This window comes from Hyalella azteca, unplaced genomic scaffold, assembly GCF_000764305.2.
Source record: "Hyalella azteca isolate HAZT.00-mixed unplaced genomic scaffold, Hazt_2.0.2 contig15683, whole genome shotgun sequence".
NCBI lineage: Eukaryota > Metazoa > Arthropoda > Malacostraca > Amphipoda > Hyalellidae > Hyalella > Hyalella azteca.
In genome coordinates this window covers 1-23,880 of record NW_025945525.1, presented here as the reverse complement: position 1 = coordinate 23,880, position 23,880 = coordinate 1, and the positions used below count along the sequence as shown (strand labels likewise).

Here is a 23,880-nt window from a genome sequence, read left to right as displayed (position 1 = left end):
CTACGTAGGCCACGGTGCTTTTAGGGAAGTGTCCGCCACTTTTTCAAGTCTCTACCGGGCCCAACACCTATCGTGTGTTCAATCATGACTGATGCTGTGCACCTTCCCCTTGTACACTTCACTACTGTGTGTCTTCAGCATATTGTGTCTTCAGAATATTGTGCCTTCAGCATATTGTGCCTTCAGCATATTGTGTCTTCAGCATATTGTGCCTTCAGCATATTGTGTCATTAGTTACGGGGATCCTTAGTTGCGAGTATCCTCATTTACGTGTGCCTTTTGGTCTGTGTTCTCTGTTCGTATTACTTGTTTATTAGTATCTGTTTCGTTATTCGCAGTTATTTTTGTTGTCTTTGGTTTATCCTGTTTATCCAACTTTCATTTCTCCTTTGTTGAGGTTCGGCTGTAGACTTGGGTGGAATCGTTGAATCGAATTTTAGTCGTCCTGTTTGAATCCTTTATAACTACCACTTGAGCTGAAAAAATTGCGAAGTCAATTCTCATTGCGTTCCATCGTATGACTTAACAAGCATACGCGTGAACAAACATCGATGCCATATCATAAGCGGGAGATGGTCATGGTTCGCTCAATTTCCAGCGTGTGACCAAGAAGCCTGAGCAGATGCCATTTTCGGTCTGATTACGAATATTCGGCCCATCGGGCAATCGACTCCCGCAATCGGCTCCCAAATAGCCGCAGAATGAAGCAGGTGGCCAATAGGTGCCTGATTTACCTCTAAACCGACTGCGTGTACTCTGGAGCGGCCCCTAATGGAACGAAAAATTCGACTGGGTTTGGGTCCAACAGTATCTAAGAGAGGGTGAATTCACCCTGGAGACCTCCAAGAGACAACTGGACGTGTTCCTGGGCACAGTTCCTGATCGACCTCCCCTGCCAACTACCAGCGGTGAGAAGCAAGCAATAGCATTGTGCATCAGCTGTCTGATACGAGGGCGGATGCGCGATAGGCAGAGGCGGCGATCCATCGTGACCTGGACTGCTACGAACGAAAAATATACTATGGATACTAATTACTGTAATACCCCAATTTGGCTTTTCTACGGAATATATACTGCTTTGCTTTTTTGTTAAGGGTAATTATTGCTTGATCCCGTTAGGTGGCAGTTGTAAGGAAAAGAACAGCGTGCACTACGAGAATTGAGTGAGACTTTGTCCAAATTGCGATGCTCTTTTTCCCCCTTTTGGGTCATCCTGACCCAGTTAGGTCCGGCAAGGTAACGTATCAGTGCAAGATCTGCTCTACGCACGTGGTGGGCGAAAATTGTGCCACTATTTTGACAACATGATTCATTCAAATTTCTGAGTGTGAGGCGCGATGTGGAATGAAAATGATATTCGGGTGCCTGCGATGTGCGGGTTTGTAGGATGAGTGCCAGTCATTACTCGCAAGTGAGGGAGGTATTAATTGAATGATGTGAGAGATTGAGGCATCGCGTGAATGAAGTGGGAGAATGAGTTAATACGTAGATTTTGTGAGAATGAGGCACCGCGTGAATGATGTGAGAAAATGAGGCACCGTGTGAATGAGGTGAGTGAGGCAATAAGTGAATGATGTGAGAATGAGGCGATACATAATGATAGGAGAGAGTGAGATTATGAAATCGAGGTCTTTCAGTTTAGAGACTTTTAGTGTATATCAGGGCAAGCGGTTGGGTATATCAGGGTCTGGGTAAGTCAGGTTCGCCCTAATAGATAGTTGATGTCACTAAAATGAGGCAAGGTTCCGATGATTCTTGTGTGGGATAAGTACTCTCGATCTTCTTCGTATATCTATTAATTATTGCAAATTAATAGTTCAACAAATTCAATTTATAATTCTGATAAGGCCAATTTGAACAACGGCACTGTACTAGGATCTGGTTCATGGATAACTCCTTCGACCGACGCACGCCTTTGACAGCGATTCCTGCATCACTACAATCGAGCCAGCTACCGGCAGGTTGTTATTCGATGCTTCAATAAACGCTTCTCAGTCGTCCTACAATAAACTTTTACTTCCATCATATGAGGCGGTCACGCTTCTGTTACACAAAAACCTCATCCAGGAGGCAGACCATGCTTGGTTCCTATATAGAAAATCCAATGACGAGACATTTTCAGTGTTTGAGCGAAGAACAATTTATGAACTATTGTGAATACTAATTCCACAAGCGAAGTTGTTAATTACGGAAGCCTTGGACCTCGGGGCATCTGCTCTAGCTAAACATTCCATTTATCACTCGAAAGATTCAAAGGCAGTCTCCACAACGTGACAAATATAGTGACAGCACTAGATATTTGAGCCACAATCGGAGAATAATCTCTCGTAATGATGATGCACAAGGCGATCATAATGATCATGTATGATGCGATCATACTGACCATGCATGATGCGATCATACTGACCATGCATGATGCGATCATAATGATAATGCATGATGCGATCATAACGATAATGCATGATGCGATCATAATGATCATGAACGATGCAATCATGACAATGATGCACGATGCAATCATAATGATCATACACGATTAAACGAGACAATGAATTAGGAATGCAATCGTAATTGAATCGAATACCAACGGAGTCACATGTTTTCTGCTTGTTAGTTGTTTTTGCCTTGAAATTAGGTATAAAGTCAATATCCTGTTCTTAATTCTCTAGAATGTTTAGAACCCAGGTTGGTTCAGTATAACGTAGCGCAGGGAACAGTGAAAATGTCTTTATTGCAAACAGAGTTACATGTTACTACGACTCTTGGATACTAACTCCCGGATTATCCTGCCGCTTACGGAGGACAACTCTATAGCTGTCTGCGAGAAACCCGCTAACAACACAATGTTTATCAACAATTCCAACAGGAACGAATTTCGGTAATTTAATCAAATTATAAAGTAATTGACAAGGTTAATAATTAAGAATCAATTTTTATTGTGTAATTGCGGAACTAAAACATGAAAGAACTGTCCAATGTCAATCAGGCGTCTCTTTGAATTCATTTTAATTATATTATTAAATTAGATCATCTGTAATTGAGACGTAATATTCTTAGACGCGTAAGAAATTGATGGAAAAGTACTTGACCCTGAATCAGCAATGGAAAGCATTACATGACACATCATGCGATCAAGTTCCCAGTAGTTGGCGGAAGTCGAAGTCTATAAAAAAGCTAGGAACCTTAGTAAGGCCTCCCATTAATTAACAAGTACGCCGCCATAAAACACTCGTAAGAGCTTCTCCTATACCTATTTGTATCGCCATAATAACTCACATATGCACCCCGTATCGAGATAAATCCTGAAGACAGAATTTGTCTTACTCATCCCTCACGCACTTAGTCATCAACGAATCCATGTCGACAGGTAGAACAAATATTAAATAGCCAGGTGACGCTCGGTGACAGTCCTTACAGGACAACATCTGTGATGTCGTTTTAAGTAAATATTCTTCTCCGCCTATAACGTGTCGCGCTTCTAAGACTTCATGCTCCCTTATTGGATGTCCTTATGTCCGTCGTGTCTTCCAAGCTTCCCATGTGGGATGTTCTTCTCTCCATGCGCCCCGTGGGGGAGGTTTTCTTCTTCCCCCTGGAGGAGGCGGTGGCCCCTGTATACGTTATCGTTGGGGCAGCCTTTGGCCACCGATTAATCGAGTTGTCCAGCAACCCAAGCATGATATCTTGGGAAAAGAAACAATCTGTAGTTAAATATTGAAAGTTGATGCAGTGATATTGATTAAATATTGTGCGGCCTCAAACTACGTACAAATCGTCGTCGCGCTAGAGTTGATCCGAAAAGCTCCAGCGAGCTAAGCAGTGCCATCGGGTTAGATTACATCAAAACTCGTAACCCATCAATCATGGAACATAGCGCAGTCATATTTAAACGAGCACCAGAATGATGCCAATAAAAACATAAATAAATCCATATCAAATTATTGCACCAGAATATTGTTAAATTGCCGCAGCCCGATCGTGATATATATTATAATGTCACTGTAATACACACACAATTATTAAAATTATCGCTATCATATGACAGTAGGGTAACATGGGGCAATGGGACCACTGCGAGTCATGGGCCCATAGCGGATTTCCTGCTAAGTACGGCCGATATTGGTCCGTGTTCTCTCCCGCCGGTCGACAGTATCACTGGGCTAAAGTGTGTGGCTCTACGTTTTGCTAAGTATTTGCATTGGTAAGTTACTCGCAAATAACTGTTTTAGCCCAGATAAAAGTTTTTTGATGTTTAATAAAACTGTTTTCCATTACTGTATATGAAGCTTCTGAAATTACCGTGAATTATATTCTGAAAGTAATATTTATAGTGATATTATTGAGTTCAAGTTTAGACTATTAGCTTTTAAATAAAATGTTGACACGATTTAAATTGATGTGTTACCTAGTGGAGGCAACGGGCCCACGCGTGTCACGGGGCAAAGCGCCCATGCATGGTGAAGTCTTGTGTTATACATCATTAGATTTGTCTCAATGACCTTTTCAAAACTATGACTAGCTTACTGAATTACAAATTACACTTCATATTGGACTATTTTTTTATTTGCCGACTCAAGGCAGCAGGTTCTAGTTTTTAGTTATGCGTATTTATGACCCCTTATCGAGTTATTGGCTCTTGCCTTGCCAAAAATTGATTTCAGTAACAACAATGAGCCAAAAGTTGATGAGTTTTTATGGTGTTGGCTGAAATCACGATTAGGCACGAAATCCCTGCACATAATATCTGGATTTTGGACGCAACTCGAACGAAGTTTATCCTGATCACTTAAGTATATTTTTTCTAGTCAAAGATACATTTTTTATGTCAAGGATAAATTTTTTATGCCAAGGATATATTTTTCAATCCAGGGATGTATATTTTTATGTCAAGGAAATATTTTTTCACGTCAGTGATAGCTTGTTTAAGCCAAGAATATATTTTTTTCAAGTTAAGGAAATGATGTTTTAAGTTGTTAATAACTGAATGAATGTCATAATTTTTATTACATTTTTCTTATTTTGAACACTTAAGTGTTGTTTTATCATTTTTAAGCAACAAGCATGCATTAATGGTAAATGGACAAGGTGTGGGCGCTTTGTCCGAAGCCCATGGGCCCATTGCCTCAGGGGTGGGGCACTGGGCCCATTATGACACTTTCTACAAAATAATGGTTCAATAAAAATCGAATAGCTCTGTAGGCGTCTCTAATTCACATCATAAATTCCTGATTAGTTGTAATTTTAACAAAACAAAGAACTACCTCGTATCAATTAAAATTTCATAAAAAATTTAGTTAAAAAAGGAGGGGCCCACTGCCCCATGTTACCATAATCAACAAGGCGGTGCACCGACAGTAGGAAGCAAAGGACGGAAAAAATATAACTTAGTACTCACTGCAGTGAGTGACAGAGAGCGCATTTTCTCGTCGACGAAAACTTGAAGTCACGGACGGACAGACAGACGGACGGACAGGCGGACATGGCGAGCACAGTAGCGCATATTTTTCATAAATGAGAAAATGCACTAAAAATCACTCGTGTGCACTCACTGCGGCCTCTTACTCTATGACATGTATGGTAATGCAAATAAATGCCATCTTTGGTGATTAGCTAAGGATATACACACACGGCTCCTCCGGCGAACTGCAGGTCCCTGCAAAACAAGGAGAGCATATTAACCTTCACCTGGCGCGTATCCATGTTCACGTGGCATGGATATTTTTATGATGGACGAATCCTCTTTTTATGAGACATGTCTTCTTTTCAAATTAAACATGTGAGTCAGTATAAGGCAGGAGTCACGAATCCCCAGGAGTCACGAATTTTGCAATGAGTAACGAATCCCCACTCAGTGACAAACGTCTAGTATTGCAAAATCACGTATCCTAAGTTCACGAGCCAGGAATTTTTGCTTCTAAAGACCTATTTATTCGCTATTAAATTCTCGTACCCTTGTAAGAAAAACAAGGCAATGATCTTTTTGCACTATACGCATGCTTACTTTGCCCATTTAGCGCGCCCCGACAGTACTAGTTATTTTGCCGTGGGCATCCGCTCTTGAGTAAGTAATGTCCCGGCGAATTAATATCAGACCCAAACTTAAATAGGGTACATAGTAAAGTTTATTACTACCTACATTCAGTAACTTCTACATACGTTTCAAACTTCCACCACGTTGAAAACGATGTAATCCAAAAATTCTATCCGTCACTCGTCGGACAATAATTGTCCCCTCACAGCTTCTTTACAGGACTGCAGCGTTTTTCTGGCGTTACTCAGATTCGACTGTTCGGAACTGGAGGAAAACAGGCGCCTAATGCGCCCGCCCCGCAATCACCCCAAAATTGACTGGATGCTAATCGTGCACTTATATCACTCGGCGAAACAAAACGAAACGTGGACGTGCAGCCGCTAATTTACGCGCCAGGCAAGCCTACAGTGCCCTTGATCAAGAACCTAACAAGCACGCAAATTTTAATGAGAATGGGGAAAGTACGAGGAATAGCAAATGCCTGTAAATTACATGTATTGTCATATGTAGTTACTAATTCCTGAATTATCGAATGCGATAAAATCTCTCTAAAACGGTAAAACTGTTAAGATTTGCTGTTGCTGATGCTGATTTCATGTTATACTGTAAGTTCATGGAACACCCTTCAGAGGAGGAGCAAAGAATAACATAATAAATGCAAAGGTAAGCTTCTAGATTCCAAGTGGCTTCACTTATGTGTGCGTGACTTCAGTTTCTCTTCAATAATTTTTTACTCCAAAATGCGTGTTTTCAAGAAAAAGTCTACTAACACAGGAACTAGTTGTCGGTGAGTTTTTGCAAGCTGAGACGTTGGCCGAGGAGAAGACTGCAGGAACACCCTTTTCCCCTTAAGATGCCAACAATGCATCGAACAAAAGCTTCTTTACTCCTTCTGACGCAAAATGAGGTTGTTCAATCAGATTTTTTTATTGAAAAAATACAGCATGGGGCAGAGTAACGTTTTTATTTGAAACATATATTATAATAAAAATATTTAATATATACAAATGAATTTTGTAATAGCATAATCGAGAACAAGTAAATTTTACAATTTGCTAGTTTTAAAAATGATATCACGCAAATTAATGACGCCCGTTATTGTTAATACATTTTGTCAGTCGTGTCCGGAAATTTGTGTCGACTCTTTCCAGCATCTCAATAGGAATGTTGGCGACTGCTTCACGAATGTTATTCTTGAGATGGTTCAGGATGTTTGGTTTGCCATGGTACACGACGGACTTCAGATGTCCCAACAAGAAGTAATTGCACAATCAGGGGACCTGGCTGGCCACTGAAGATTGCTCCTCAAAGAGATCACGTGCCCAAGAAAGGCTTCGTTCAAGAAAATCATGGATGCTCTTGAAGTATGCGCAGATGCATCATCTTAAGCTGTAACCAAACATCGTCCAAACCCATCTCGTTCAGTTTTGACAGAAAGAAATCCTGCAACGTCATGACGTAACGCTCAGATGTCACCGAAACTGTCCTCTCATTTCCTTCGAGGAACGAGGGACCGATTGTTAGACCTCGGGATATTGCGCACCAAACAGTCACACGTTGCGAAGGTAGAGGTCATAGGTGAAGTTCTCATGGGTTTTCAGTGCTCCAATACCGCATGTTCTGCTTGTTCACAGCCCCAGAAAGATAGGAATGCGCCTCATCGCTGAAGAACACAAGCGTGTCATTAGGCAAGTAGAGTAGGGCCCTACATGCAGCCTTATGGGCATCGAAGGCACGAAGAAACGAAGAATCATTTCCTGGGCGACAACATTATTTTAGGCATGGAACTTCACTACCTCATGAAGGATCCGCCTAACAGAACGAGCTGATAACCCAGGAGCTGATGCGTGCTTGCAAGCAGATCGTACAGGAGACCTGAAAATGAATTGCCGCACCGCTTCGATGTTTTACGTAGATATTGCAGAGACCCGTCTATATTATCTATTGCAGAGACCGAACTATTTATGTCGTCTGCAGTGAGTCGTTTCATGACTGTACCACTCTAAGACTCTACGCTGTGTACGTCTACTGAATGTACAACTCTACCAGTATACGTTGTGTACTTATAGTAGGATTGCACCCTGCTTCAATATTATTCCATTTTTGTCAGCAGTGCAATCATTTAAATTATTATGCTATTGATAGCTCATCCTGGAGTTGCTTGAGCTTTGATAAACTCAAATCCCATATAATCCCGTGCCCCGTCATCGCGTCTCAAGACGATCTCAGTTCCGGGAAGTACATGAAGAATGGAAACTGGTCATTAATCGTGGGAAAATTAGATAAACGTAGACTATAAGTTAACGTGTATACTGTGGGAAATTTCCCACCGTTCATTATATTTCTATTCTTTAAACTGAATTTAGTTATAATTTACGTTTGGTTAATATTAAGATTAGTCTAGGGTAAGTTTAATGTTAGGGTAATTTAGGTTAGACCCGGTTTTCCGAAATCAGTTAGTACGCACTGATACACCGCAGTTGAAAGACTTAAATCTGTGATCTCCAGACAACCTGATGTTCGCCGCCGCTACAGCACCAACATTCAACCCTAACTCTAAATTTCTCCCTTAAAGGTGCTTGTACACGGGGATAGTACTAGCGGCTAGTAGATCATAAAATTGCCAAATGTCTGCCGCTTGGTGTCTATCCCGCAAGGAAGCTTAGACACCAAGCGGCAGACATTTATGTTCTGTGATTTATCTATTCCTTGGTTTGAGTGCTCGATTTTCTTTCGTTTTGTTAATTTCGCTCAAATCTCTGCTTAATTATCGTGTGCGACGCTTCAGACTTCAGTTCAATTCAATTTATTATAAATTTAAAAACCTCAATTATTCAAATTCAAGTGGATGCGGCTCTAACTAATGCTCTATTCAAGAGTTCACGCCAAATCCTTCAAACTTTGACCTTACTTCAAGCGAATCAATCTCCAACTATTCTTACTTTACTTCCGTCTGAAGCGTCCATATTCAACTGATTTCTTCTTTTTTCTTTAAATTCAATTCTTCCTGAAAGTGCGTTATAGCACACTAAGGCAATTAAATCTCAGGTAAATGTTATTTATTCACTTTACCTCAATTGAATTTAGTACTCTGATTTATTGCATTTACTGTTATTTATATTGTCAATTTATTCAATTTATATATTCTTTACAGTATGAAACAACCTGGTTCGTAGCTGGTGGCGACGCAGACCCTCCAAATTACCTGTTGCCGCTGTACATTGATGCGGTTACAGCCTTATTTTGCTATGACTGTGCTTTTCCTCAGTCCCGGCTCCAAGAATACCTATCCTATCAAGATTGCAAATCCTGCTTCATTCATTCACTACCCAGTCAATCACCAATGTGGGCAACGATGTCGATTAGTGTGGGTTACTGCATATCACGGGTGATCCGACCACTCGAAGATTTAGAAGTCGAATTTCCTTGAATAATCTATGCAGATGCATGGCGAACTATCGACTGTGGGTTTATCGGTGTAGATCGAAGTATCTGAGTGTGGGCAACTTTACAGAGCAAACCGAAAAATTCATGCGAAAACATGTCGGTTGGCTATTCAATCTAATAGAATAATTGATCGGAAATTGATATGCACTTTAATTTATGATTACCCAGTTAAAATTGTATTCAAACTTGCGTTCAAGATAGTTCAATAAATAGAATGCGCTATTTCGGGTAGATTTCTGATGTCAGTTACGACTATTATACCACGTAATTATTTTAATACTTTGAAATACGTAAGTGTTTTACTAGCTTTCCAAGTTTGAACGCTTCCGCAAAGAGGAACGTTTAAGCCTTAATGTTACCTTGACCTTAATAATATTCAGAAGATACAGATTAGTTTGCCTTAAAAATTTTTTCTAACGTGAGTGTAAAGAAAACGTTTTTTACATGCATGATATAAATCTCCTGCTATCGACTAACAGTCGTATAAATAAACTGCTTCAAACCTTAACAATATTTTTAATTAAAAAGATCCCATCATAAACTTCTTCAAAGTTCATATTCAAAACATTTTCTTACAGCTGCTCTAGCGTTTTCTATTAATCATGACAAATTTGCATCAGTTTTTCAACGAGGCTGATTTGAGGGAATAAATAATTGAGAAATAAATTTTGATGTAAATTAATCAGCTCCAATAGAAAATTTATATAAACTAGAGAATTTACTTGGAAATAAATTTAAGAAATATAGAAGTAACGGCATTTCGATTGCCCGAAAATAATAAAAAGTGGCAAGAAAAATTGTGCTTGTCTCCTTTACAATACGAGTAATATTATTTTATCGATTGAATAGAAACTGCGTTCATTCCTGTAAAATATATATAAATGAATAATCTTTAAACAGTTCCACCACAAATGTGGCTATTCCTCTATTTACCTGATGATTGCAAGCCATTCGTTTCGTAGTTACAGTATGTAGTTGATAGAGCTCGCTGTGGTAAGGTGTCTTGGTGGTCAAGTGGGCTGAGGCATAAACTTAAACGCGAATTTCCCGCGTTCGAATCTCGGAGCTGCAGTCGACGTTTATCCGGTAAGAGAACTTAGCTGTGAATTACTTGTAACTTCTCTATATCATTAGTAATTGAATTTGTGAGATTGTAATTGATATATACGATGCAAATGTTCGACAGCAAAGACCATAAAATCTGACATGTCATAGTGAACGGTAACGATTCGATGATCTCGGAGAGAGAGAGAGAGAAAAAAAATTTTATGGATTAGACATCGATTAATGTAGATTCGGCGTAGATCAATGATGATTCGACATCGATTAATGCGGATTCGACTTCAGCTAGTGTAGATTCGACATCGATCGGTGCAGATTATTCGATTCAACAAGTTATCAGGTGCAGAAACTTCGACGATCTTCGCCGAATCTGCATAGAAAATTCCTCAATAATCGTCGTTGCGCCCCGCGACATTGCCCTCTCCGTTGCCCACTCCAAATGGAGGTTTGCCCATGTCGATCGAGCAAGAATCTGCATTAATTTCTTCATCGATCCGCCCTAATCTTCATCAAGACCTGATTGACTGGGTACTAGTCTAAAATAAGAATGTTTGAACCTTTGAATTTGATCATTATCTTTGAGGCACGATTGTATGTAATTATTCATAATACTTACAAAAATGAGACCTTTAATATGTGGTCCTCAACTATAGAATATATATAAAAAAATCGGCTTTTCCACCGGACATAAACAGTCTTAGGAAAAATTGCCTGGGGTTGAGCGAGTGCAAATTTTATTGTTATGATCGAGAGTTATTAGAATGAGTTATATTCTATGCATGCACAAAATAATCAACAATATGTAGATGAAGAAATTGAGAAATTATTATGATGGTTTTCACGTATGATTTTGTCAATGCTCAGAGGAAAAATGGGTAATATTATTCAAATAGTGATGTGTTCTTGTACCCAGTTCACTAGCAGCGAGCGGACGCAGCACGGCATTCTGCCAGTCCAAACAAGGTAAGGATTACCCACGATATGTAAAAAAGTGCATCACTGTTTGTACAAAATCTCAGTCATTTCTCTGACTGCAAACAAGCGTCAGTCAAGAACTTATAGAGATAGACGTGACTCACCCTGCCCTCACGGTGTCTGCTCTTCCCCTGGCAGCTCATGCGGACTAGGCCCGAACAGAACCCCCTCCAGCGGGACGAACAAAAGCTAAATTGTGCACTAAAATGGATTTCACAAAAGTGCAGGAAGAAATTTTCTAATCAATCTTTCCTTGACCGTGGGGCAATTCTGATCAAAAAGCTATGCCAAGGGAGTTTGTTCGTTTTGGTAGATTTTTTGAATAGGAATACCTCAAAACCAGTATTCATATACAAAATGTAAATGGCGTGCCGCTGGTTCGTCGAATTTTGGGCGTGCCGGTGGTTCGTAGAATTTTGGCGACCAATGACGTGCCCTTGTATCGTTATCACGGTACAAACAATTTGCACTCAAGAGAATGTGTCTCATTATCCAAATAGTGACAGACCTAATGCACGCCATGCCAAACCGGCTCAAGATGACCCATACGAGGGTGAAATGGCATCACAGTTGGGGCAAAGTCTCACTCATTTCTCTGCGAGCTCTAAGTATTCGTCGGCATCCAAATAAAACATATTGGTGGATCACCGATAATATTAAGGGAACGATTGGCTCACGATACGACATCTCATCGATGTAGCATAGATATCGTGTCTGATCAATGCCTCACTTACAACTTGCCGACGACTCTGCCGGTAAAATAGTCAGTAAAATCTAATTTCCATTTTCGATGGCACTTCGATGAACCATCGGTGGGCTCCTATCATAAGAAATTTATAAAGAAACATTCTAGTAACACTTCGCCGGTTTGTACCATAAATATGTCGCATAGATGCAGTATCCTCCGGATATGTATTCAAACGTAAATATTGCTGAAGTCTATGGAATAATTATTCGTCTAGATTTTCTCTGTGCTTCTGTCAAATACTCAAACTGGTTTGCTTAGGTCATTAAAAAATACGGTTTTCAAATGACATTTTATTAGATTTGCACTACGTTACGGATCCAAATTCATCACTTATATTGCGAAATAAAGGAATTAATTCCGTATAATTTGAGAATCCCGTATTCCCGTATAATTGATTCCCGTATAATTGATTCCCGTCTCGTATATATACGATCCCCCTGAGTTCGCAGGAATCAGACGACTAATGTGAGGGATAAATAAAGGCAAATTCTATCTTTAAATTATCTTAATACGAGTGGTAGGTACAAACAAAGTCATTATATAGAAACAAGTACACGGTTGGTACACATTACACAACAATCAATTTCGACTGTCAGGCCGACGTCCTCCTACTGTTGGTACTACATTTCTCCGATTGATCCAGCTGGTCCCCTCTATAAGAGTGCCAGGCCTTCTGCAGACAATGCGCTTCCGCACCTGAAAAGTTATCGTCCTATTTTTTGGTAAACTGCAAAGTGCCTGAGGTAAATTTCTATAGAGTAACTCAGTAAATTCAAAGCTAATGACGTCTGCATGAAGGTAAGAGCATCTTCAAAATTTTTGCTATCTAAGCTAGGACCGTGATCCTCAGCTATTTATTTGCATCCTTAAGCTACTCAGTGACACAACACGTTTCATAACACATTTGCATTCCGAGAGCATCCCAGCATGCCATGTCGTTTTTTTCTACAAATGTTTTAACTCTGAGTAACGCAGGAGACTGCTGCCAGAACTATTTACTTTGATTAAAAGTAGTACGTACGAGTCTACATGGGTCAAGTTAGCTTCATACGCAAAACCCATTTTATTCGCAGTGATCTTAATGTTCTGGGAAATTGAAGCTGAATGGTAATTCTGGTAATTTGCCGTTCGTCACCCTCGACAGTATTTTAATGGATGGTCGTGAAATGAGAAGCAAGCGCCTATTATGAGGAAAGGGTAAGTTCTGTGCGATGGACTCGCGATAAGCCCGCAGACCACGGTACATAACTTTGCAATTAATAAAATCATGTAGTACTTAATTTTTTTCATTATTTATACCAATTCTTTTTATTATACCAATTCCTTATATAAAAATTGTCAAGATCCAGTTTGCATTTATACTCCGTCAATGGTCGAAAAAGGCTCGTCACAATGGCCTTAGGGGTAAATTTGCTGCGAATCGGCCACTCGCTGTATTCACCCGCTGACCATGGTCTTTTAGGATTCATTTCTGTGTTTTGAGTCTGAAACCGTGAAGAATAATTTTATCATGCAATCAGAAATATCTTTGATTTCATATATTGTTTCACGACGCTAGTATTCTTTCTGCCTGCAGTTTCGCAGAGAACAGTTTAGCCTATAATGCCACTTCAATCGGCAAAAGTCTAGAACAGCGGAGGAATTGTGTTGAAAACGCTGTTTTGCAAAAATTACTTAGATGTTACGTTTGATTAAACCATTGGGTATTTCAAATAGTTTAGGAAACCAGAAAATCAGTTGGTCTGAATGAGGTGCTCACTAGCCAGGCTCAGGTTTCACACGAGCAGATTCTATCTAAAAGTGCCGAGTATTTATAGGGTACATTACCTAGTTATCTCAACGGTCAGGTTTATCAGTTGGTACCACCAGTAGCATCATTTGTAGGAAGGTTGTCACAGTGCCTGGGGATAAAAAGAGTACGGTTTTCAAAATATTGTAACCGACATTAGACGACATTAGAATGAACTAGACGCATGACCACGAATGAGCTCTTCTCCCACGTGACACGATAAGCCAAGACGAGAAATAATTTTTGCCCGTCGTACGAGCTTGAATGCTTAAATTAAAATGTATTAAACTAATTCAATATTTTTCATATGTATCACAAAAATATCATGTCGCAGTCGCACTCGTGGTGTCTCTGCGTGCACTTCGTTGGCACATGCTGCTTCCAAGAAATACGTGCCAACATTTATTCGGCTAACATTGCATTTATTTCCCAATTCCCAATCATTACTTTGCATGTCCACTTTTTACCCATGCCGGAAAGCCTTGTCAATTGTTTTCACTTGTTTAAGAAGCACGTAACACAAATCTGTCCCCTTTATACCCATGTTGGGGTGCACGTAACTCAACTCTGCCCACTTTTTATCCATGCCGGGGAAAACGTACCTCAATCTTGCCCACATTTTACTCATGTTGGGGAGCGCGTAGCGCAACCCTGCTCATTGTTTACCTATGCCGGGGAGCACGTAGCGCAACTCTGCTCATTGTTTACCCAAGCCAGGGAGCACGTAGCGCAGCCCTGCTCATTGTTTACCCAAGCCAGGGAGCACGTAGCGCAGCCCTGCTCATTGTTTACCCATGCCGGGGAGCGCGTAGCGCAACCCTGCTCATTGTTTACCCATGCCGGGGAGCACGTAGCGCAGCCCTGCTCATTGTTTATACATGCCGGGGAGCACGTAGCGCAGCCCTGTCCATTGTTTACCCATGCCGGGGAGCACGTAGCGCATGTGCACGAATGGGCCGTAGAAGGCAACTCCTGCCAGGATGAAGCAGGAGGCGTACAGGTACTCGACCTGAGGGTTGTCGATGATGGGACCGATCACCAGGTAGATCGACACGACCAGCACGATCACTGGGATCACGATCGGCACCTGCCAGTTGACATTATAGATGGATAAGGGTACAGAAAAATTTAGACCGAACACTGTATCCTTCTTAGCTCCGTAATCTACGTTCATAGTTAGAACGTAGACACGAAAGAACGTAGACACGAAAGAACGTAGACACGTATAATGTAATCTACGTTCTTAGTTAGAACGTAGATTACAAGGTGATATCAGGCCGCAATGTACATAGAGTGGAATCTACTTCGGGCCATAAATACATTGCTTGTGTCACCGTTATTATTACCTTTATAACTGTTAACCTTATAATTTTTACAGACATTGAGATAATTTCGTGTCGAATATCGACCAATACCCGGCTAGAGAGAACGACTCAAATTGAATATTGGAAATTGGTACATCATCAGTTTTCGAATATTAAGGGATGAAATAAAACTAAAGTTCAGATTTTCACGGGATTACATCATTTAAACATCAAACAAGGTCTTCATACTAACGTTCTTAAATCAGAATGAGCAATTTCGAGCCATTTCGCCGTGCAATTACGTTAAATCACCCACTAAATCTCGTTCGAGTTAAAGAAGCGCGTTGCTTAGACGTTGAAGTTTCGAAGATAAAGTGGATTTTACGGTGTTGCGAGAGCCAGTATTAGCTGGGCGTAATACGAGACTATAAGCTATCCAAAATAACCTATCAAGTTCTTTATAATTTTCCTGATTGAACGCAACAGGGGAATAAAGACGACGGTACACCTTGACGCTGGGAACAACCGCATGTATGTGAAAGTAAAAGTTCAAAAATGGGGGGTATCTCTGCGTGAAAGATAAAACTAATTATTGACGGATTCTACAACTGTTTCGTTCCTAAAAACACATGATATAACTTGATAAGATTTCCTGTAACCTAAAATCCATAAATCAGTACAGATTCGAATATTCTCAAGTAACATTCAAGGTCAGGATACAAAAGACTTCGGTATTAGTCTTACTTCAAATATCAGATGATCAAGTACCTAGTAATTGATCACCCTCGTCTTACCTAGTACTTGATCACCAGCGTCACCCTCATCAGGTGGCGTGGAACAGATGACAATACTATGAGCACCTTTTCTTCACTTACGGCACAATCCGGAACATCGCGCGGACGTCAGATTCGTTTTGGCTACTATACATCAATATTTGAAGCCTTCATAAATATGTTCTTACCTTGTCTACAACGGTAGTAACTTTGTTGAATAGTAGAACAAACATATTCGCAGTATTCTTTCGAAAACTATATTTTACTTCAAAAGCCTATCAAGAAATTGATCAACTTTAAAAAAGATTTTACTGAATCCCCTTTTAATCGTTAATTCGTACGCCATGCGACTGAATTTTGGGATCAAGCGGTTCACCGTAACATGAGCAAATAAATAGTCACCCCCAATGGCCTTTGCACGTCTCTCCCGGAGCGCGGCAGCAACACCAGCAACTAATCACTTTAAACGGGCGGTGGATGCCTGGACGTGTGCTCTACAGCACCAGCAGCAACTAATCACCTTAAACGGGCGGTGGATGTCTGGTCGTGTGCGCTGCAGCACCGGCAGCAACTAATCACCTTAAACGGGCGGTGGATGTCTGGTCGTGTGCGCTGCAGCACCGGCAGCAACTAATCACCTTAAACGGGCGGTGGATGTCTGGTCGTGTGCGCTGCAGCACCGGCAGCAACTAATCACCTTAAACGGGCGGTGGATGTCTGGTCGTGTGCGCTGCAGCACCGGCAGCAACTAATCACCTTAAACGGGCGGTGGATGTCTGGTCGTGTGCGCTGCAGCACCGGCAGCAACTAATCACCTTAAACGGGCGGTGGATGTCTGGTCGTGTGCGCTGCAGCACCGGCAGCAACTAATCACCTTAAACGGGCGGTGGATGTCTGGTCGTGTGCGCTGCAGCACCGGCAGCAACTAATCACCTTAAACGGGCGGTGGATGTCTGGTCGTGTGCGCTGCAGCACCGGCAGCAACTAATCACCNATACTTACTGAAATGAGTCAGACATTGTCTAAATAACAGTGAGGGAGCGTTATACTCACTGAAATGAGTCAGACATTGTCTAAATAACGGTGAGGGAGCGTTATACTCAGTGAAATGAGTCAGACATTGTCTAAATAACAGTGAGGGAGCGTTATACTCACTGAAATGAGTCAGACATTGTTTAAATAACGGTGAGGGAGCGTTATACTCAGTGAAATGAGTCAGACATTGTCTAAATAACGGTGAGGGAGCGTTATACTCACTGAAATGAGCCAGAAATTGTCTAAATAACGGTTACGTTTTCCATTTTGTTGGTCATCTTGACATAATGATAGTGGTTGGCCCGACCACATGGGGTATAAGTGCAACGTGCAGTAAGTGTGTCACTATTTGGACATCATTATCTCTTCATTTTTCTCAGTGTCATCTTCGTTGAAATGAACAGTGCCAACCAGGACCTTAAAAACTATTAATACAGACTCCATTCAACATCTGATTTTGAGTATGCTTTTTCCCACTGGTTAATATCAAATAAAATACAAAAAAACACACAGCTACTAACAAATAACGATTTTCACAAAAAAAATAAATGCAAGATACCGTTTAATGTATCATAATTTCTCTTAAAAATAATATTTTCCTTTGAGATCTCAGTCCTAATTAAATGTCTGAGTTTGCCTTCAAAACCTTAGTTACCCTTATAATCAAGGTTTCCTTTAACACGTTAACTCCGATTGCTTCATCTTGAACTATTATTTCACTCTTGTGTACTATATGAAACGAGGTTGCTAGGCGGTTATTTTCCGGACAAATTTCGCGATCTAATTTATAGCGCATTTTCTCATTTATGGAAAAAATGCACTATTGTGCTCGCCATGTCCGTCTGTCTGTCTGTTCGTCTGTCCGTCCGTCCGTCCGTGACCTTAAGTTTTCGTCGACGAGAAAATGCGCTGTCACTCACTGCAGTGAGTAATGAGTTATATTTTCTTTCAATTGCGTTTGTCGGCTTAAATTTATGATAAGGGTACTTCCTAATTAAATTTAAAAAACTGCATAAATGGAACTTTTAATGGAGTTAAAGTACTTTTTCGGCCTGTTTTGTTCGCGGACTTGGCAGTCTTTTAGGCCATCTGGCAGCCCTGAATTCTGTACCACTACGTCCTGAAGAAATGCATTTCGTGATACGCAAATGTACCACTTCGGAATCAACGTGTTAAAATTCATATTTCCTTTCAAAACTCAGAGTTATTCATGGAAACCTTAGTTCCTCTACAAATCAAAGTTCTAATTAAAAATCATAGTACAGCTTGGGTACTGAAAACGCAACAGACGAATAGCCAAAATGGGATGCGGTAGTCTTCAATAAACTTGGTAAGGAAGTCAGGGCCCTTGAATAGCTGAGTCCGCCATGACTGCACACGCCCTACCAGCTTGGCGTCTGCTTTGCAACTGAACTCGAGCCGAGCCCCACAGCAAGCAGCGTAAGCCCTGGCTGGGCTCGCCTTTATTTTGCTCCCTCGGCTCGTTAGGCGCCATATTTGGGGGCTTTGAAGTTAGCCGAGATAGACTCGCTAGTCGGACTCTATGGTGTATGGGGCCCTTTAAGATGTACTGGGACTTTTCTTAAAAGGACTGTGATTTTTAAAAGAAACTACAAGTTTTGGAGGATACCTTTGACCAAAAACACTGGGAATTATATCATTAAAACTATCCATGCAAACGGGATTGTTGCTTTGGATTTAGGAAAACCAGTACGCATGCTGAAGGGTTATTATTGGTGCGAAAAATACATTGTTTTGACAAATGCTAGACCAGAAATTTGTAAATTTAAATTGGATGTACGACCGTTTCATCGTGCATGTGAGCTGGAATTCAATTGATTTGTATGTTGTGATGGACTTATTGCGATTTAAACTTTTGTTATTAATCCCAGGTGTATTTCCTTGCGTGGGACTGGAAGAAAATCGTGAAAGTTTTAGTGTTTTGAGAATGACTGAAAAATGATTTTCGTACGCCATAACTTAAACCCCTGATGATGATGATGATGATGATCACCACAACGTCACCCGACTGAGTGCCGCCCAGGCCCACCCCCCTCCGGAGCGCCGAGCCGGTCTTGCCACACTCAGAACAGTTGGGACACTTCCACGGGCTTATTCCATAGATCTTCAGGCTGCAGGCTGGTTGGAATTTCAGCACACCCAAACAGATGTTGTGTGTTGTGGGTGTGGTTTTGACACAGAGGGCATGATGGTGTTGGGTAATTAGCCTCATCGATCTTATTGAGGTATTCTCTAAGCATTGGGCATTTCCCCGCCCTTAACTGCGCCAANTAGTCCCATGTTAGTGGCGTGACACTCTAGTCCCATGTTAGTGGCGTGACACTCTAGTCCCATGTTAGTGGCGTGACACTCTAGTCCCATGTGAGTGGCGTGACACTCTAGTCCCATGTTAGTGGCGTGACACTCTAGTCCCATGTTGTGGCGTGACACTCTAGTCCCATGTTAGTGGCGTGACACTCTAGTCCCATGTGAGTGGCGTGACACTTTAGTCCCATGTTAGTGGCGTGACACTCTAGTCCCATGTGAGTGGCGTGGCACTCTAGTCCCATGTGAGTGGCGTGACACTCTAGTTCCATGTGAGTGGCATCACTCCCACGCCCCCAGACGAGGTATCACCCACCGCGCTGCGGTGAACGCTGAGCCGTTGGCGGCGCCAAAAGTTGATAAAACCACCGCCAGGATCATGACCAGCTTTCCCGCCGTCCCCAGCAGTGCGTGCCCGTACACCTGTTGCAGATGACACTCAGAAAACTTAATAGGTCATGTTGTCCAAATACTGACAAATCTTCTTACCTATATCACAAGCAAAGAACGGACGTGGCATTTTTGTTTCGTCCGTTTTTTTAGACTTTTGCCCGGCCAAATTATTACGGACGACCTACATATTAACGAAATGACATTTGGAAAAAGCCTAGCTCACTTCTCTGCGGGTTCGTAGATTAAGCTGGTAAAAGGCTGAAGAACAGAGATCTCGGCCCATATAACGGCCCCTTCTACTTCACTTCACAGGTCGACCCTCATTCACCCGACTTTACCCTTACGCGACCACCGCCGCTTTCTGCCGCCGAGGTAGTACCGATAGAATTTACATAGACCTGCGTTATTCTGGCGAACGATGGTTATTTTCACTTCACGGTTCCATTCCCTGCAAGCGCAAAAATCTCGTCCGACTACAGGGGACAGTATTGAAATACAAGGGGTACCCTTAATTAATGTATTATTGTATTAAGTATTATTGTACCTTATGGGTACAGTATTTTCGTACCTATTGTGTACGAACTTTCTACGCATGTGTACCTATTGTGTACATCTACAAAGTAAAAGTCTAACCAATGAATTTTATTGAAGTGCTATTATAATTCTTGGGAAGACGGAAATCAGTCTGGTCTACGTTTCCATCACAGTCTTACACCACCTCTCATGTCCACAAATATGACATCCATCCAAAAGAATAAGAAGAAAACTTATCTACTCCCTTAATACGAATTATTTTTTACACGCCGAAGTAACGAAAATTCGAAATTTTTTTATAAATTCTCAATGAAGCCCGGAAAGGAAACTAAGCCTGCATGACGTTATATATACTCACGACAGCAACAGTTTCCGAGGCGAGTAACTGGTCCGGACTCATGACGGCGAGGTAGCTGACGTTGACCAGCATGTAACACAGCGTAACCGTGGGTAACGCGATCATGATGGCCCGGGGCAGGTTACTGGGGACATCATTTCCCACATTATAGAGTAAGATATGATGTATGATACTGTTAATTACGTGCCTATATATTAACTATACTATTAACTATATATTAACTATATACAGGGTGAACCAGAATTAAGTAACCCTTTTAAGTTGGTAATAAATAAAAAACTAAGAACGTTATGAAGTTGAAACTTGTTTTATTTAAAAGAAGAACATTTTTATGGTAATATTGTATCATAGTTACGTCATTATCCTGTATAGCTTGCTAAATTTGTGTTTAATTATCAAGCCTTAAATTTTCACCATGATTCGCTACAGCAAAGAATAAAGAACGAAAATTCTGCAAACCTACATCAGGACGATGTCAATAACAGAAGTTCAACGTGATTACAGGATCCATTTCAAAACGAGAATCAGTCCATAAAAAAAAACAATTAAATCTCTTTATCGAAAATTTGCAGATACCGGGAAATTACTAATGAAGGTTATGAAAGCAACGAAGAGAAGAGCCCTATTTTGTCAAAACAATTGTGGTGGAGATTTAAAATATATTATATTTAAAAACTAGGATACAATATTACCATAAAAATGTTCTTCTTTTAAATAAAACAAGTTTCAACTTCATAACGTTCTTAGTTTTTTATTTATTAACAAATTAAAAGGGTTACTTAATTCTGGTTCACCCTGTATTAACGCCTGCATACAACTGGCGGATCACTTTTTGGATTGCAGTAATTTGATGAAGGGCTTCATCTCCCGTCCCCCAGTGCTCTCTTCTATAGCAATAATGCAAGGAAATCATTTCCAGTCAGTAATCGTATATAGGAACTGACCACCTTTACAGACCATTATTTAACGTCAAAAGGCAAAAAAGACTATTCCTCCTCCAAACATACTAATCGATATATAATTCATTTAGTTATATAATTTCAAATAATGAGATAATTATTATGTGTGCACCGGCACCATTTATGCAAGCTTAATTAACTCACATGGCAGGTTCCTTCAGCTCCTCGGTGACGTTATTCAAGTTGTTCCTGCAGGTAAAAACGGTTTTGGTGCTATTACTGTAGTGTACATTTTCTCTCTAGTATTTGAGATCGCTAGTATCTCTAATATTATGTATGATTAACAACAGAATTGTGTACATGATATTTCTTATACAAATGTGAGTAACATTTTTTATGCTTAGGGACACGTGTACACATCTAAATGTAACGTGTATGAATAGTACGCTTATAGTGCCGAATAAACAACGTTGGGCCAAAATTACAATTAACCACATTAACAATTGCCCATTCATTTATCAAAGAAAATATTATTGTAGTCTATCTATTATTGGGCACGTTGAAGACCACTATGACGACATTACGCTGACTGTATCACCAGTCAGCATAGATAAATTTGATAAGCAAAGTCCTGATTTCCGAGAATTTTTGGATAGTTTATATATGATATCCTTAGTATCCTTAGCATTTGTTTCGGACGTAGCAGTCCCAGGCCACGATGGATCGCAGCCTCCGACTATCGCGCATCCGCCCTCATTTGGGCCAGCTGATGCACGATGCTGTTACTTGCTTCTCGCCGTCTGGAGTGGTGCAGGGGCGGTCGATCAGAAATTGTATCCAGGAACATTGTACCCAGTCGTTTCTTGAAGGTCTCCAGAGTGAACTCACCCTCGCTTAGATCATTTGGTAGTACGTTAAACAGTCTCGGCCCTGCCACGGAAAGGGATCATTCGCGCAGGGCTCGAAATCTGACCGCAGATCTGTTACGAAGTGGGGGGGGGGGGGTCCTGCGTAGACACACCGTTCTCTCTTTATGATCTCAATCCTGAAGGTCTCGTTTCCGAACTTTGGTGCCATTCCGGTTATCATTTTCCATGTGTACAGAATTACATAACTCTCCCGACTCATTTGCCGTGAGTGCAGACCCAGACAAGGTATCTGAAGAGTGTGGTCATCGGTTCCGCTTCTTGTTCTGAACGACCGCCAGATCCGCCCCATATATCGCCTACCTCTAGGGGTTATTGCCACTATGTGATCACCAAACTTGACCTGAGTGTTCATCAACACTCCTAGATCGCGAACAAGTCGCATCTCTTCGATTTCCGAGTTGTCAGGTGCCAGGTAGCGGTGCTCCATTCTAGTTCTTCTGGTACCTCTGTATATCAGAACCTCAAACTTGATCCCTTTGAACTGTATGTTGTTCACTTGGGCCTAGTCATATATTGCAAAGAGAAATTCTTGCAATCACTCACAGTCCGCCCTGTCCGTGATGGTCATTAGTATCCTGGTGTCGTCTGCAAATGACGATGCTGTGGCTGTGGCGTGGTTCACTGTCACATCTATGTCGGCGATGAGAATGAGGAAGAGGATTGGGCCGAGTATCGTTCCCTGTGATACTCCACTCTTCACCCGAGCCTCGCTTGATCTCGAGCTTCTAACAATGACAGCTGGTAGTCTTTCTGTTAGGAAGCTGTGGATCCATGCAAGCACTCCACCTCCGACCCCCAGTAGTCCTAATTTTCTGAAGAACACTCCATGATCAACTTTGTCAAACGCTTTCGCGAAATCCAAATACACCACGTCCACCCCGGCCCCTTCCTCCAGCATGACCAGGATTTGGTGATAATGCTCAAATAACTGAGACAAACAGGGGCGATTTCGTCTAAAACCGTCTTACCTTCTGTTGAAAAAGTCAGCTTCCTCCATGTACTGCACCAACCTTCTGTCAACAACCTTCTCTAATACTTTGATTGCGTGTGATGTTAATCTAGCCGGCCTGTAATTTGGGAGTTGTGTCTCTCGTACCTCCTTTGAACATTGGGGTTATTAGCCCTAATTTTAGGTTGATTAGGAATAGGAATAGGAATAAATAAGATAAGAATAGGGGGATTTGTGGGTTTAGAAGCGGAGTTTGAATTAAGGGGTGGAGCCCGAGCCGCCTAGCACGCATGCGCGGGACCGGGGAAGTATTTAATAGGAGCGAGCGG

The 23,880-nt window shown here is 41.2% G+C and overlaps 1 protein-coding gene and 1 long non-coding RNA gene across 3 annotated transcripts; both read right to left on the bottom strand.

Moving 5' to 3' along the window:
* Positions 1-12,757: 12,757 nt before the first annotated feature.
* On the bottom strand, positions 12,758-17,096 carry LOC108680983. Of its 2 annotated transcripts, XR_007157177.1 has the most exons (4): positions 16,151-17,096; positions 14,971-15,139; positions 14,091-14,164; positions 12,758-13,747 (listed from the first exon to the last, which is right to left on the bottom strand). It is a non-coding gene; the product is annotated as an uncharacterized LOC108680983 (long non-coding RNA). The 2 variants fall into 2 exon arrangements; XR_007157178.1 differs by lacking the exons at positions 14,971-15,139; positions 16,151-17,096 and adding an exon at positions 14,887-14,954.
* Positions 17,097-19,771: 2,675 nt separating this feature from the next.
* Positions 19,772-21,922, bottom strand: LOC108680984 (b(0,+)-type amino acid transporter 1-like; the record flags this gene model as incomplete). The annotated part of the gene is given in 3 exon segments (XM_047884602.1): positions 19,772-19,912; positions 20,775-20,898; positions 21,878-21,922. Coding segments are annotated over 3 exon segments (310 nt in total), but the record flags the coding sequence as incomplete, so codon positions are not given.
* Between the last annotated feature and the right edge of the window lie 1,958 nt (positions 21,923-23,880).